At 37.0% G+C, this 15,250-nt stretch overlaps 1 protein-coding gene across 1 annotated transcript in view; it reads right to left on the bottom strand.

Moving 5' to 3' along the window:
• The window catches only part of LOC109099724, a 125,725-nt gene extending 110,475 nt beyond the window's left edge, over positions 1-15,250 (bottom strand). Inside the window, 4 exon segments of the mRNA XM_042715899.1 lie at positions 3,033-3,737; positions 6,217-6,631; positions 6,633-6,922; positions 15,229-15,250. Coding sequence (XP_042571833.1) covers positions 3,033-3,737; positions 6,217-6,631; positions 6,633-6,922; positions 15,229-15,250 — 1,432 coding nt within the window.

The raw sequence follows: 15,250 nt of genomic DNA, 5'->3' as shown, positions 1-15,250 counted from the left end.
TGTGGAATAATTCATATTTTTTATTGTATTTTTTCATAATTTTATGATAAAGAAATAAAAAATCTATTTATTTTTTATTTTAAGTTTTCATTTGAAAGTCTGTTATTTAAGATTTGTTTGGTCCATCTCCCTGAAGAAAGTTTTATTCTGATCTCACTAGGTGCCAGTAAAACAGGGGAAACGATTTTTTTGTATCTTTTTTTTTTTTTTTTTTAAGTTATTGAATTTTATTTGAAAGGGAGACAATATGTACACTAGGGTCTCCCATTCTGAGAGTTCAAGGGATACCTGAATCTTGTCATGTGATATGTTTGTTTTTTTTTTTTTTTGAATGAATGTGTGTGTGTTCTGTATACTAGTATATACTTCAGCTTGTGGAAAAGATTCTTATGATGACCTTCATTATTCTTCAAGTGCCTTTCTGTTTTATCTCCTGCATTCTTATGGTGGCTGTCAGTATATGTTCAAATTAGAAAACACATTTTACTAGCAGTGTGCATTGTTGAACTTACTGATTTAAAGGGAAATTAAAATGAATTCATTTTTAAAATTAATGTAACATTTTTAATGTCTTTTTTCTTTTTTTTACAGAATTATTCTTTTAAAACAAGGGGATTTTTTTTACAGTGTACATATACAGTACATAATAAACTATATCATAATTGACAGTGATTAGAAACATGACAGAAAATCTTTGCTACTACTACAGTTTTCTATTGGATATGTAAATAGAAAATATGTATTTCTATTAAAATAATTTCTATATGAATATGTAGGCAGTTATTGTACATACAGTCCATATGACTTTACTTAGATTTCTGTGCTGTTGTTGTGTCTCTAGTTTCATAAAAATAAATTCTATACTCACTCATCTGTGATCTGATGTTGTCTTTTTGTTTTTTCATCCTCTTCATTCGTTCTTTTTTCTCTCTCTTCCTCTGCTCTTCTTCTCTCTTTCATCTTCTGTAAAATCTTTCTCGTGTCTATTTTCAAAATGACAGCCGTTGTTTTGTGCCACTGTCTCATCAATCTTCTCCAGCAGCTCCTTGATCTGAGTGTGGTCGCTCCTGTTCTGATGTTGAGAACATGATATCTGTTTCCACATTATCCACCAACCACTGTAGATTCTGCCCTTCACTCTCAATGTACTGCTCTATAGATGTGTTCTGACAGAGAGTCTCCACGAAGTGAACAGCACTATAGTGTTACTCCAGACTCTCTCACCGAGAAGATCCATATGCCCCTGCAGTAACTGCCGCTTCTCTCTCAGTCTCTTTAAATCTAGTGTCCACACGTATGATCAGTAGTACAGCGTGTGGTCCTGGAGGACACAGAGACACACTGAGCAAAATCTCCTGTTTCAGTAACTCAGGACTCTTCTCTACAGTGTAATTTATCATCCATCCTGGAGCTTCAATGACAGTGATGTGTCTGTCTGCTACTTCTCCATGTCTCCTCACACACTGAGCAGATGTCTTCAAGTCAAACTCCTCTCTGCCCAGGATGCTGTTTCCTGCTGAACTCTTACCAGCTCTTCTATACCCCATTAACACAATCCCTCAGCTCTGAGAGATGTTGAGCATCACCTGCAACAAATACGGAACAAACACATTTAATCAACATGATACTGTACTGAGTATCAGTAAATATCTGCTCTATATAGCTTTCACAAAAACCCTAAGCAATAAATGAAGTAAGTAATCATGTGCAGTCATTATCACAAACCTGGGTGATCTGGACCCTGATATGATGCTGAGCATTTAGGTTTTTATTATAAATGATGTACATGAAATAAGTGCAGATTTTAAGCATTAAGCATAAGTGTAGGAGGCTGCTGTTGGCTGCTGGAGTCTGTTAAACAGTGTGAACTGATGTACATGAAATAAGTGCAGATTTTAAGCATTAAGCATAAGTGTAGGAGGCTGCTCTGTTATTTAAGATTTGTTTGGTCCATCTCCCTGAAGAAAGTTTATTTCGATCTCACTAGGTGCCAGTAAACAGGGGAAACGATTATTATTATTATTTTTTGTATCTTTTTTTTAAGTTATTGAGATTTATTTGAAAGGATACATTATGTACACTAGGGGTCTCCATTCTGCGAGTTCAGGCATACCTGAATTTAATGAAAATACTCTGCCTAAAATATTGCAAAAATTCTACAGAGGGGAAAAAACTTAAGTTAACAGTAAGTTCCCTTTCTATATACACAAGGAAAAACTGTAAAAGATCTAACCAGACATTTCATGTAATTTTACAGTAAAATTCTGTCGATTGTACAGATTTTGGAAAGTAAAAAACAGAACAAATGAACGTATAATTGACAGCCAAAAACTGTAAACTGACATTCCCAGAATTCCCTTCATTACATTTCACAATTTTAGATATTTTGTTTAAATAATCATGTTTTTAATAGTTTTTGTTATCAGTTCTGCACATTTGGGTTTTATGTTCTTCTGTTGTTTAAAGTTTATTGCATTATTAAATTGTCATGTGAGCTACTATGATGCTGTTTTGTTTTGCATGAATGACTCTGTGTACAGTCTGTATACTAGTATATACTTCAGCTTGTGGAAAAGATTCTTATGATGACCTTCATTATGCTTCATGTGCCTTTCTGTTTTATCTCCTGCATTATTATGGTGGCTGTCAGTATATGTTCAAATAAGAAAACATACATATTTTACTAGCAGTGTGCATTGTTGAATTTACTGATTTAAAGGGAAATTAATTTTAATGTATTTATAATTTTTTAACAAAATTATTCTTTTAAAACAAGGGGATTTTTTTACAGTGTACATATACAGTACATAATAAACTATATCATAATTGACAGTGATTAGAAACATGACAGAAAATATTTGCTACTACTACAGTTTTCTGTTGGATATGTAGACAAGAAATGTGTATTTCTATTAAAATAATTTCTATATAATTATGTAGGCAGTTATTGTACATACAGTCCATATGACTTTACTTATACGTCTGTGCTGTTGCTGTGTCTCTAGTTTCATAAAAATAAATTTTATACTCACTCATCTGTGATCTGATGTTGTCTTTTTGTTTTTTCATCCTCTTCATTCGTTCTTTTGCTCTCTCTTCCTCTGCTCTTCTTCTTTCTTTCATCTTCTGTAAAATCTTTCTGTCTATTTCAAAATGGCAGCGGTTGTTTTGTGCCACTGTCTCCTCAATCTTCTCCAGCAGCTGCTTGATCTGAGTGTGGTCGCTCCTGTTCTGATTGTTGAGAACATGATATCTGTTCCCACATTTGTCCAGCAGCCGCTGTAGATTCTGTCCTTCACTCTCAATGTACTGCTCTATAGATGTGTCTGACAGAGAGTCTCCACGAGTGAACAGCACTATAGTGTGACTCCAGACTCTCTCACCGAGAAGATCCAGATGCTCCTGCACTGCTTTTCTCTCAGTCTCTTGAAATCTAGTGTCCACACGTATGATCAGTAGTACAGCGTGTGGTCCTGGAGGACACAGAGACACACTGAGCACAATCTCCTGTTTCAGTAACTCAGAGCTCTCCTCTACAGGTTCATTCCTCCACCATCCTGGAGCTTCAATGACAGTGATGTGTCTGTCTGCTACTTCTCCATGTCTCCTCACACACTGAGCAGATGTCTTCAACTCAAACTCCTCTCTGCCCAGGATGCTGTTTCCTACTGAACTCTTACCACCAAGTTTATACCCCATTAACACAATCCTCAGCTCTGAGAGATGTCGAGCATCACCTGCAACAAATAAGGAACAAACACATTTAATCAACATGATATTGTACTGAGTATCAGTAAATATCTGCTCTATATAGCTTTCACAAAATCCCTAAGTAATAAATGAAGTAAGTAATCATGTACAGTCATTATCACAAACCCGTCAGGGTGATCTGGACCCTGATATGATGCTGAGAATTTAGGTTTTAATTATAAATGATGTACATAAAATAAGTGTAGATTTAAAGGGTTAGTTCACCCAAATATTAAAATTATGTCATTAATTACTCATCCTCATGACGTTCCAAACCCGTAAGACCTCCGTTCATCTTCGGAACACAGTTTAAGATATTTTAGATTTAGTCCGAGAGCTTTCTGTCCCTCCATTGAAAATGTATGTACGGTATACTGTCCACGTCCAGAAAGGTAATAAAAACATCTTCAAAGTAGTCCATGTGACATCAGAAGGTCCGTTAGAATTTGTTGAAGCATCAAAAATACATTTTGGTCCAAAAATAACAAAAATTACAACTTTATTCAGCATTTTCTTCTCTTCCGGGTCTGTTGTGAGTGCGTTCACAACACTGCAGTGACGCTGCTGACGTACGACGCTGCTGACATGTTTTCTTTGTTATTGGGCGCACCAGAAAACACGTCAGCAGCGTCGTACGTCAACAGTCACAGGAGTCGCGTTCACAACAGACCCGGAAGAGAAGACAATCCTGAATAAAGTCGTAATTTTTGTTATTTTTGGACCAAAATGTATTTTCGATGCTTCAACAAATTCTAACTGACCCTCTGATGTCACATGGACTACTTTGAAGATGTTTTTATTACCTTTCTGGACGTGGACAGTATACCGTACATACATTGTCAATGGAGGGACAGAAAGCTCTCGGACTGAATCTAAAATATCTTAAACTGTGTTCCGAAGATGAACGGAGGTCTTACGGGTTTGGAACGTCATGAGGGTGAGTCATTAATGACATAATTTTAATATTTGGGTGAACTAACCCTTTAAGCATTAAGCATAAGTGTAGGAGGCTGCTGTTTTTTTTTATTTATTTTTTTTTTGGAGTTTGTTAAACAGTGTGGTGGGGGTTCAAAAAAATGCTTTGATGTGTTTAGTTTTTTGTAATGTTTTGTATTTTTATGTGTTTTTTTTGGCATACCTGAATTTAAAACAGTGCCCTAACTCACATACACTGGAGTAAATTGATAAAAAATTGTCTAATTTTACAGAAAATACCCTAAGTTTTAACACACGTGTGGAATAATTCATATTTTTTATTGTATTTTTTCATAATTTTATGATAAAGAAATAAAAAATCTATTTATTTTTTATTTTAAGTTTTCATTTGAAAGTCTGTTATTTAAGATTTGTTTGGTCCATCTCCCTGAAGAAAGTTTATTTCGATCTCACTAGGTGCCAGTAAACAGGGGAAACGATTTTTTTATTTTTTGTATCATTTTTTTAAGTTATTGAGATTTATTTGAAAGGAGACAATATGTACACTAGGGGTCTCCATTCTGCGAGTTCAGGCATACCTGAATTTAATGTAAATACTCTGCCTGAAATGAGTGTAATTTTAACTGTAAAATATTGCAAAAATTCTACAGAGGGGGAAAAAAACTTAAGTTAACAGTAAGTTCCCTTTCTATATACAAGGAAAAACTGTAAAAGATCTAACCACACATTTCATGTAATTTTACAGTAAAATGCTGTCGATTGTACAGATTTTGGAAGTAAAAACAGAACAAATGAACGTATAATTGACAGCCAAAAACTGTAAACTGACATTCCCAGAATTCCCTTCATTACATTTCAAATTTTAGATATTTTGTTTAAATAATCATGTTTTAATAGTTTTTGTTATCAGTTCTGCACATTTGGGTTTTATGTTCTTCTGTTGTTTAATGTTTATTGCATTATTTAATTGTCATGTGAGCTACTGTGATGCTGTTTTGTTTTGCATGAATGACTCTGTGCACAGTCTGTATACTAGTATATACTTCAGCTTGTGGAAAAGCTTCTTATGATGACCTTCATTATTCTTCATGTGCCTTTCTGTTTTATCTCCTGCATTATTATGGTGGCTGTCAGTATATGTTCAAATAAGAAAACATATTTTACTAGCAGTGTGCATTGTTGAATTTACTGATTTAAAGGGAAATTATAAGAAAACATATTTTACTAGCAGTGTCTTTTTTTTTTTTTTTACAAATTATTCTTTTAAAACAAGGGGATTTTTTTTACAGTGTACATATACAGTACATAATAAACTATATCATAATTGACAGTGATTAGAAACATGACAGAAAATCTTTGCTACTACTACAGTTTTCTATTGGATATGTAGACAGGAAATATGTATTTCTATTAAAATAATTTCTATATAAATATGTAGGCAGTTATTGTACATACAGTCCATATGACCTTACTTAGATTTCTGTGCTGTTGTTGTGTCTCTAGTTTCATAAAAATACATTTTATACTCACTCATCTGTGATCTGATGTTGTCTTTTTGTTTTTTCATCCTCTTCATTGGTTCTCTTGCTCTCTCTTCCTCAGCTCTTCTTCTTTCTTTCATCTCTAGTAAAATCTTTCTGTCTATTTCAAAATGGCAGTCGTTGTTTTGTGCCACTGTCTCCTCAATCTTCTCCAGCAGCTCCTTGATTTGAGTGTGGTCACTCCTGTTCTGATTGTTGAGAACATGATATCTGTTCCCACATTTCTCCACCAACCACTGTAGATTCTGTCCTTCACTCTCAATGTGCTGCTCTATAGATGTGTCTGACAGAGAGTCTCCACAAGTGAACAGCACTATAGTGTGACTCCAGACTCTCTCACCGAGAAGATCCAGATGCCCCTGCAGTACTTCTCTCTCAGTCTCTTTAAATCTAGTGTCCACACGTTATGATCAGTAGTACAGCGTGTGGTCCTGGAGGACACAGAGACACACTGAGCACAATCTCCTGTTTCAGTAACTCAGGACTGTCCTCTACAGTGTAATTCCTCCACCATCCTGGAGCTTCAATGACAGTGATGTGTCTGTCTGCTACTTCTCCATGTCTCCTCACACACTGAGCAGATGTCTTCAAGTCAAACTCCTCTCTGCCCAGGATGCTGTTTCCTGCTGAACTCTTACCAGCATCTCTATAACCCATTAACACAATCCTCAGCTCTGAGAGATGTTGAGCATCACCTGCAACAAATAAGGAACAAACACATTTAATCAACATGATATTATATTGAATATCTGTAAATATCTGCTCTATATACATTTGAAGGCTTCATATTTCAATTTTTCCTTTCTCTTTTGAGTGTTACAAGCTCTTGGTGAATAAAGAAGATCTGTAACGTTGCAAAGACTAAAGTCTCAAATCAAAAGAGATATTCTTTATCAAAGTTAAGACTCTGCCACACCCCCTAAAACGGCTCATTCAAACACGCCCCCACATATCTATGTCACTATGTGGAAATATTTGCGTAATGCCGCTCAAATGTTCACTCAAAGAAAGAAGGCATGGTTTCAGTAACCGCAGTTAGTGTTAAAGCAGTCATGCTGTGTATCTAGGAGAAAGCACAGCACTTTATTTGGCCTTTTGATTCACTCAAAGAAAGAAGGCATGGTTTCAGTAACCGCAGTTAGTGTTAAAGCAGTTATGGATGACTATTTTGTGAACCTATGAGAGGAGGTCATTCTGACTTTGCTAAGACAATCTGGTGCTTCTGAATCAGCTACTGTAAGTATGTTCTGTTATTAGTTCAAGTATTTGCTATTGAATGTTCAAAAGTGGAGTTTTGCGCAAACTGTGTGTGTGTGTGCGTGTGTGTGTGAGATAGAGAGAGAGAGAGAGAGAGATGGTGTCAAAGTGGTGTAGTCTGTTGTTTTCTGTGTGTGTGTTTTGTGATGTGAAAACATATAAGAGCTCCATTCACTGTGTCTGTCACACGACTCTGTTCCTCTTGAACTGATGGTAAAACTAAGGATATTATTAACTGTTTTTACATATATTTTGAAAGATGATGCTCGCGATTTTGGAAAGGGGCGTTACATTTCCAATGAGTGCTTGCGGTGATCAGCCAATCACAATGCACTGGGTCAATTGGCCAATCAGAGCAGACTGCGCTTGTCGAAGGAGGGACTTTGTAAGAAACTACAAGTTTGAGAGAAGTGGGGCATAGAGGACCTACAATAATGTACAGCACTTGAAAAAATAATGTGTTTTTTGAACATTAAAGCATGTCAACATATTCTGTTACATCAAATACACAAAATAATGATCTTTAAAAAAGCATCAATGACCCCTTTAATAAGTAATATGAAGTAAGTAATCATGTGCAGTCATTATCACAAATCCGTCAGGGTGATCTGGACCCTGATATGATGCTAAGCATTTAGCTTTTCATTTTAAATGATGTACATGAAATGAGTTTGGGGGGGGGGGGGGTGGGTTACTGAAGTGTTTAAATGGGTGTAATGTTTAGAAAAGAAATGTCTTTTCATGAGAATGCTTTCTTTTATATGTTACAATGATAACAAGAAGGCTTATGAACTATATGATTTCCTTTATATTCTTTATAAGACAAACCTATCCTTAGAGATCTCTGAGTTGCAGCTATAACCAACTCCAGCAGAGAGACGAGTGACACGCAGCAACAAGTCACTGGCAGTGAGAATGTGGTTTAACAGGTATTTAATAGACATATTACGGAAATTGGTTGTGGTGTCCCAACGTTGATTGGATGACTCACACATCGACTGTGCAGCTCGTATTGCTACTATGCTGAAAATCATGGCTTCCTTCCTTAACCTTCAAGGACATCTTTGCTGATCAGCAGGTTCAATGTGGTTAAAGTTAAGGGTGGACTTTAGGAATAGGGACACAAAAGATCCCAATGAGACAGCATTCATTTATGATTTGAATAAATAAACTTTTAGATTGTAATACAAACTGTACTTTGAGGTGCAAATTCTATCTGCCACTTTTTCCCTAAGTATAAATAATATCAAACTACTATTTATTCAATGCAAAGAAAAAAAAAATTATATATATAGGTATATATATATTATATATATATCGATATATATATATATATATATATATAATATATATATAATATATATTATATATATAGACCCCTACCCAACAACCCCCCCCACCCCACCCCTAAGGCCACCCGTAACGCACACAAGTAGATTAAATTATATATAAAAAAAAAAAAAATAATAATAATAATAATAAAAATAAAAAAATAAACAGTAATAAAACAGTAAACAAAAGAAGAAAAAGAAAAGTCTCCCCCCTCCCCACAGAAGACTAATCAGGAGGTCTTGAACATCCCGATAAGGCCTTCAATAGTAGTCAGTACAGGCTCCAGGTTTTTATGAAATAATCTCAGCGAACCTTTAAGAGAATGTCCTAATTTTTTCAAGGTGGATGCATTTCTAATACCTCTCTTATCCAGTCGTCATGTGATGGAGGAGAAGCATTCTTCCATTTAAGGAGGATGGCACGCCTGGCCAGCAAAGTAGTAAAGGCAATGACGCAGTGCGCTGTAGCGGTGTATACATGAGATTGGGGAAGGCCCCGAACAGGACAGTCAAGGAATTAGGGACAATAGTGTAATTGAGGGCCTGTGAGAGAGTTCTGAAAATGTCAGACCAATAATCTGATAGCACCGGGCATGACCAGAACATGTGAAGATGATCGGCTGGGGACAGTCTGCAACTTTTACAGGCGTCACTTCTGTTAGGGTCTGCATTTAGCCAGTCTGGCATTAGTGAAATGAACTCTGTGAAGCACTTTACTTTGTGTTAGGGCATGTCTAGCACAAATAGATGAGGAGTGAACTAAACTGAGAATGTTGTTCCACTGGGGGGGGTCATGTGGAAATGTCAATGCCCAAAATCAGCTTCCAGGTTAGCTTAAGAGACTCAATCGGGAGAAGGTTTTAAGGAGATTATTTTTTACCGTAAATGGTCGAAATCATCATCCTTGACCAGAGTTTGGAAGGTGAGAATTGAATCAATTTCTGATTCGAGGGACGATTGGGAAAATGGGGAAATAGCTTTTGAATAAAGTGCCTCACTTGAAAAAAACGAAAAAGATGACTATTAGGAATGTTAAATTTAGCTGATAAGGAAGAGAAAGAGGAGAAGACTCGTCGGACTTCGTTTTCATACAGGTCGTTTAGAGTAGAGAGACCCTTAGCTGCCCAAATATCATCTGAAAGAGATGGGGAAAATAAGTGATTATTTGAAAATTGGCTTATGAATCGATGCTCTATGTAGACCAAATTATTTTCTGAATTGATGCCAAATCTTAATGGTATTAATAAACTATTGTGATTACTCGAGTTTTTATGTACACAGGGGGAAAGCTGGGAAGGCGATATTTAGAAGTAAATAAACAGAAAAATATATCTCTAACAGGCACCCAGGTGCAGATTCGGGCCGATAGCAGTAACTTTAAAGGCCAACCCAATATGTATTTAGGATGTTACATCCCAATAGTAGTATCGAAAATTTGGCAGTGCTCAACCCCCTCAGATGTTGGAAGCTGAAGAACGGACGTCATGATGCGAGCTGGTTTGGTTATTCCAAAGGAATCCATTCAATGCTGATCCTAATAAGAGAAAAGGATTTATTAATTGTTAGACTGGTAAGATGCTGGAAAAGATACAAAACTTTGGCAGAATACCATGTTAATAAGGTTTGCATGACCTAGCAGTGAGAAAGGGAAAGGGAACTCCACCTAGCACTATCTGCGTTCATTGTTTCCAAAAGTGGTGTGAAGTTTCTTAAAAAACAAGTTCCTTTAAATGAACCGGTGATAAATATCCCCAGATATTTAAACCCATCCAAGGCTAATTTAAATGAGTGTAATTTTAACTGTAAAATATTGTAAAAATGCTATGGAAAAAAACTCTCTACCCAGAATAGTGTTTTTTGATAAACTCTTCCAAATGTTTCTGTTACCCATTAACACAATCCTCAGCTCTGAGAGATGTTGAGTTTCACCTGCAACAAATATAGAATAAAGCACACTAATCATCGTGTTCCTGTGCACTTAATAATAACAAGAATGCTATGATAAATCTATGCTATTTATAGGTGCCATAGAAAGCCAAAAATCACTTTTATAAGGTTTTTCTGAACACAGTTGCTGTGGGCCGCAGTGTGTTGAAAACCACCAGCCTAGTAATTGAACAATCCACTCACTGAGCATTGTTTTAATATCCCAAAGACTCAATCATAACCCCAGGAGGTCTCTCCACAACGTAAGAGCAGTTCCCCAGGTTTCTCAGTACTATACCTACATATGCGGTCGTGAAGTCCCACACATTTGGTTACGTTTTGGTACTATTATGTGATATTTGGTGATATTCACAGCTATTTGTGTGACACATCTATGCGCTATTTGCATCTACACAGCTCTGAGTGTGACACAGCGATCCGCCATTACTGTTTACTTGCTGTAGCTGCTGGTGCACCAATGAAAACATTATGAGTAAGGGAACTCCATAAACAACCATGAGGCAACTATCGGTGGTCAAACTTCTTCATTTTGCTTGCTGGGTAGATGTGTATCTCAATCTGCCCATGGGCTGTAACATTTCTGTACTGAATCGCTGGGTGAGGAATCGGCCAATCACAACCCACTTCAGACGCACACTGTTTCGTTATCAGAGGTTTGTGCACACAGTGAAACTGGTGCTTTGTGTGTGAGACCAGAGCAGATGCATCTACATGGAATCAGTCTTAAAATATCATCACTGTCAGTGGCTTGTGAACTCCAATAATGGACATACAAGCTCCATTCCACGCCTGTCAAGCCTTATAAGATCAGGCCAGGTATTTGACGCCACTGCCCAGATGGGGCCATAACCATCAGCTCTGAGCGACATCTGAAAATAACGTCCACACCAAAACTATTTACATTGCTGTCACTGCTGGAGAACAATTTGTGGGCCATTCGTGCATCAGCAAGATCTGGTCTCCCATAGTGGGAATCAGTGACCACACTGTAATTTTTTTTCACTTAATGCTTGCATAGAACCATGTGTAAATAATTCATAGACAGTACAAGAAAAATGTGACACATCAACTGCCGTTGTGAGTTCACGGTAGTTAGTGAAGTGTATTACAACACCCACTTCCACGAGCTGTTCTCTAGTACGTGTGGGTTTTTTTTACCCAGAGCTACCAGCTTCATGACACTGTTTAATAGAGAAAGTAGCAACCTTTGTTTGGCCTTTCCAACAAAATTTGTCCACGTTTTATATCATTTTTATAATGGTGCCCAGATATAATTTATGGAGAATTCCAGAGATCTACACCAAAGCTTGTCAAGAGAGGGACACAGTTGAATCACAAGAGTCTAAATATGCGATTCGGCCAATCCTAACACTGGATACTGGTCCTATAGCTTCTTGACGGCGCTTGTTTTTCAATATGATGCCACCGTATGAAAATCATCCGGAACCGCCCCACTTCTACAGAAGCCAGAAGAATGACTATAACTCTCTCAATTTGTGTTAAGCCGCTTGCAATTAGTGACTAAAAGTTCCTGCATCCCATATCTGACGTCCCCATGCGCTGAACTGCAAAAGGGTTAGTCCAAGCAGAACAAACCCACCCATTTCAAAGCCTGGAAAAAAAAAAAAAATTATTTTAGTCTAGATAGCTAATTTTGCCCTTCATGACAACTTTGTAGGGGGGTGAATTTTTTAGAACTCAAATAATAAATTATACAAGCCTTAAAGTTCTGCCATAATAAAGGCGTGGCCACTTGAGTGACAGGTGGATTGCCGCTGCTGAAACAATGGAGATGCTATAGGTGGTGCGTGGCTTAGAGAAACCATGTCCTGGCCTTTTTGCCCATTTTTTACGATTATCCTGGAAGAGTCGCACATGGCTTAGGTGCTTCAAAGATGGTTTGACGGCACACTCTGCCCCCCTGTGAGCGTCAAAACCAGCTCTTCACCGGACCCTATGGGTGGCCTCACGGATACCCTCTCATGTTTTTTACTAGTACAGTCTAATACAGAAGTTGTACAAAGACCTGATTCTCACAAGGCTGGCAACATAATCTACTGCTTGAGGAAAATAATGGTGTTTCAAGGGAAACAGTACTGCATAACACACCAATGATACAGCCTAATAAACCAAAATAATGATCTTTGTAGTGCATAATATGACCAACTTTGTGCACGCTTAACAACCAGTACTGCTGTATAAGTATGTGAATTTATAGCTCATCACTGATTAAATAATACGGAGCCGCCCCGTCAATACATGCTAAAGTCACTGTATAACAGGAATGACGGCGTACAATCCTACTTGATCGTGACAGGTCAATTGAGTAAAACGTGTAACGTTAACCATTCGCGTTCGATCTAGGTGGCGTGCTAAAGTTAACCAGTTTCGAGCAGTTTTCATTGAACCCATTAGTCGATGGTGCTCACGCAATTGCACGGGTCGAGTGAAGGGTCTGGTGCACCGGCATCGAGGGAACGCAATAGACGGCGATGGCGGTGCTCTGGGTGCACACTTGAGGGAAACCACTCTTCGTAAATCTATGGGTCAACATTTAGGACTAGTCACTCCATGATCATGTGAAATACAGCAGTAAACAATCGGAAGCTAGAGCCGCAGCTCATTTTTACTGTGAAGGCTGGGCAAATTGCACTACCCTTTTATGGAGTTTAAACATAATGTGTTTTGATTACCTTAAAGAATAAACAGTGGGTAAATAATAACACAAGCCACAAAAAATGGGTTCATTGTACAGCATCATAATACCCCTTTGAAGGTAAGGTGATTCTGCTAAGAAACTCGATTCGATTTTAGCCTGTTCTTCAATACTCTTCTAAGTGACCAATCTTCTGATTTAGCCCTATAAACATTATCTGTGGTGTATTTTGAGATAAAAACTTCACACACACCACTGCCTGGGACATCAAGCACCATTTAAAATATTGATTCAATGCAGTTTCTGGCACCTTTAATTAACATTGTTTATAATATTCGTTCATGGAATGGATTTAGCTGTCAATCAAAAAAATGGGCTGTACAGGTTAATATTTAATTGTTTGTACTTATTATTTTAGAGTTATTTGAATGGTACACACAAAAGATAAGATTACAGAAACAACTAAGTGAAGCTGAACTGCACACAGTTTTTATTATTATATGTCTTAAATATTGGAAATTTAACTACATGCATTCACTAAAACTTGAACAGGTTCCATAAAAAAAATCAGATGATAAGTTTGCTGAAAGCGGTAAGGGACAGCGGAATAAACAAAAATATAATTATTATTTACTACAAAAATCTTGACCTCTCCTTTGAACTGTTATATACATTCCTATGTCCACTAATGCCTGCCAGTGACACATATCCTAAAATTCATATATTCTTTTAAATCCCAGATGCACCCCAGCCGACCAAAAACAAGGAGGGTATGGTTTCTGCCAAGTGTTGCTTAAATCATATTCCCCCATCCTTATGTCAGTTTTGCATGGTCAGAGACACATGGAAAACTCATGCTGGTGCTATATCAGGGAGGAAATCTTGGCCTAATGGTTAGAGATTTATTGCACGTATTATTGAACTGCGTATAGTAGTAGGCTAAATAAACCTGCACAATAGGAATAAATGTACTTATATTTAAATAAATTAAAGAAATCTAAAATTTTAAACTATTTTTTAAATAAAAATTTAATTTAAAACTAATAAATAAGATATTTTTACATATACTTTAATCTAAGCTTATTCCACCAACAAGCAGTGCACTTTAACAAATATACTTATATTGCCTAAACTGTCGATTCCTGCCGTGAACTACGGCTTTACGAAAAACTATTTATAACCTATTATTTCATTTATCTCTGTAAAAACGAAACGAAAAAACAAAACAGCCGCCACACCCACACTTACCGAATGACGTCACGCGTGTGCACGTGCTCCTGGAGTGCCGCTGTCCTGCAGAGTTTAGCTCTAACCCTAATCAAACACATCTGACCAAGCTAATCAAGGTCTTCAGGATTACTAAGGCTACAGAGAAGTGAGTTTTTTTTTTTTTTTTTTAGGGGTGGAGCTAAACTCTGCAGGACATCGGCACTCCATGACCGACGTTGTCTACCCCTGCACTACGGTCTCATTGACCTTAACGGACACGCGCACGCGGCGGTCATTGGAAGTCCGCAAAACCGAAAGTGCACATGAAGTGTTCCATTTTAGAAACGAATAATGGAGGCCTAGCCTATTAACAAACTCATCTGTAACTCAACTATGTAAATACTAACACACACATCTTTTGTGTGGTGTGTGTGTGTGTTGTGTGTGTGTGTGTGTGTGGGTTAGTATTTACAAAGATCTACAACTGATTTAATAATGTGTATTTTGCCCTACACAATTAACGCCCCTGAGAAAAAAAAAAATATTTTGTTTTTATTTTAAAAAAGTCGATTCATTTTTTTACTAAAGAATAAATGCTTACCGAAGTCGATCTTTGTTGCCAT

This window comes from Cyprinus carpio, chromosome A25 (assembly GCF_018340385.1).
Source record: "Cyprinus carpio isolate SPL01 chromosome A25, ASM1834038v1, whole genome shotgun sequence".
Taxonomy (NCBI): domain Eukaryota; kingdom Metazoa; phylum Chordata; class Actinopteri; order Cypriniformes; family Cyprinidae; genus Cyprinus; species Cyprinus carpio.
The sequence above is the reverse complement of the archived record's forward strand: the minus strand, read 5'-3'. Positions and strand labels throughout refer to the sequence as shown.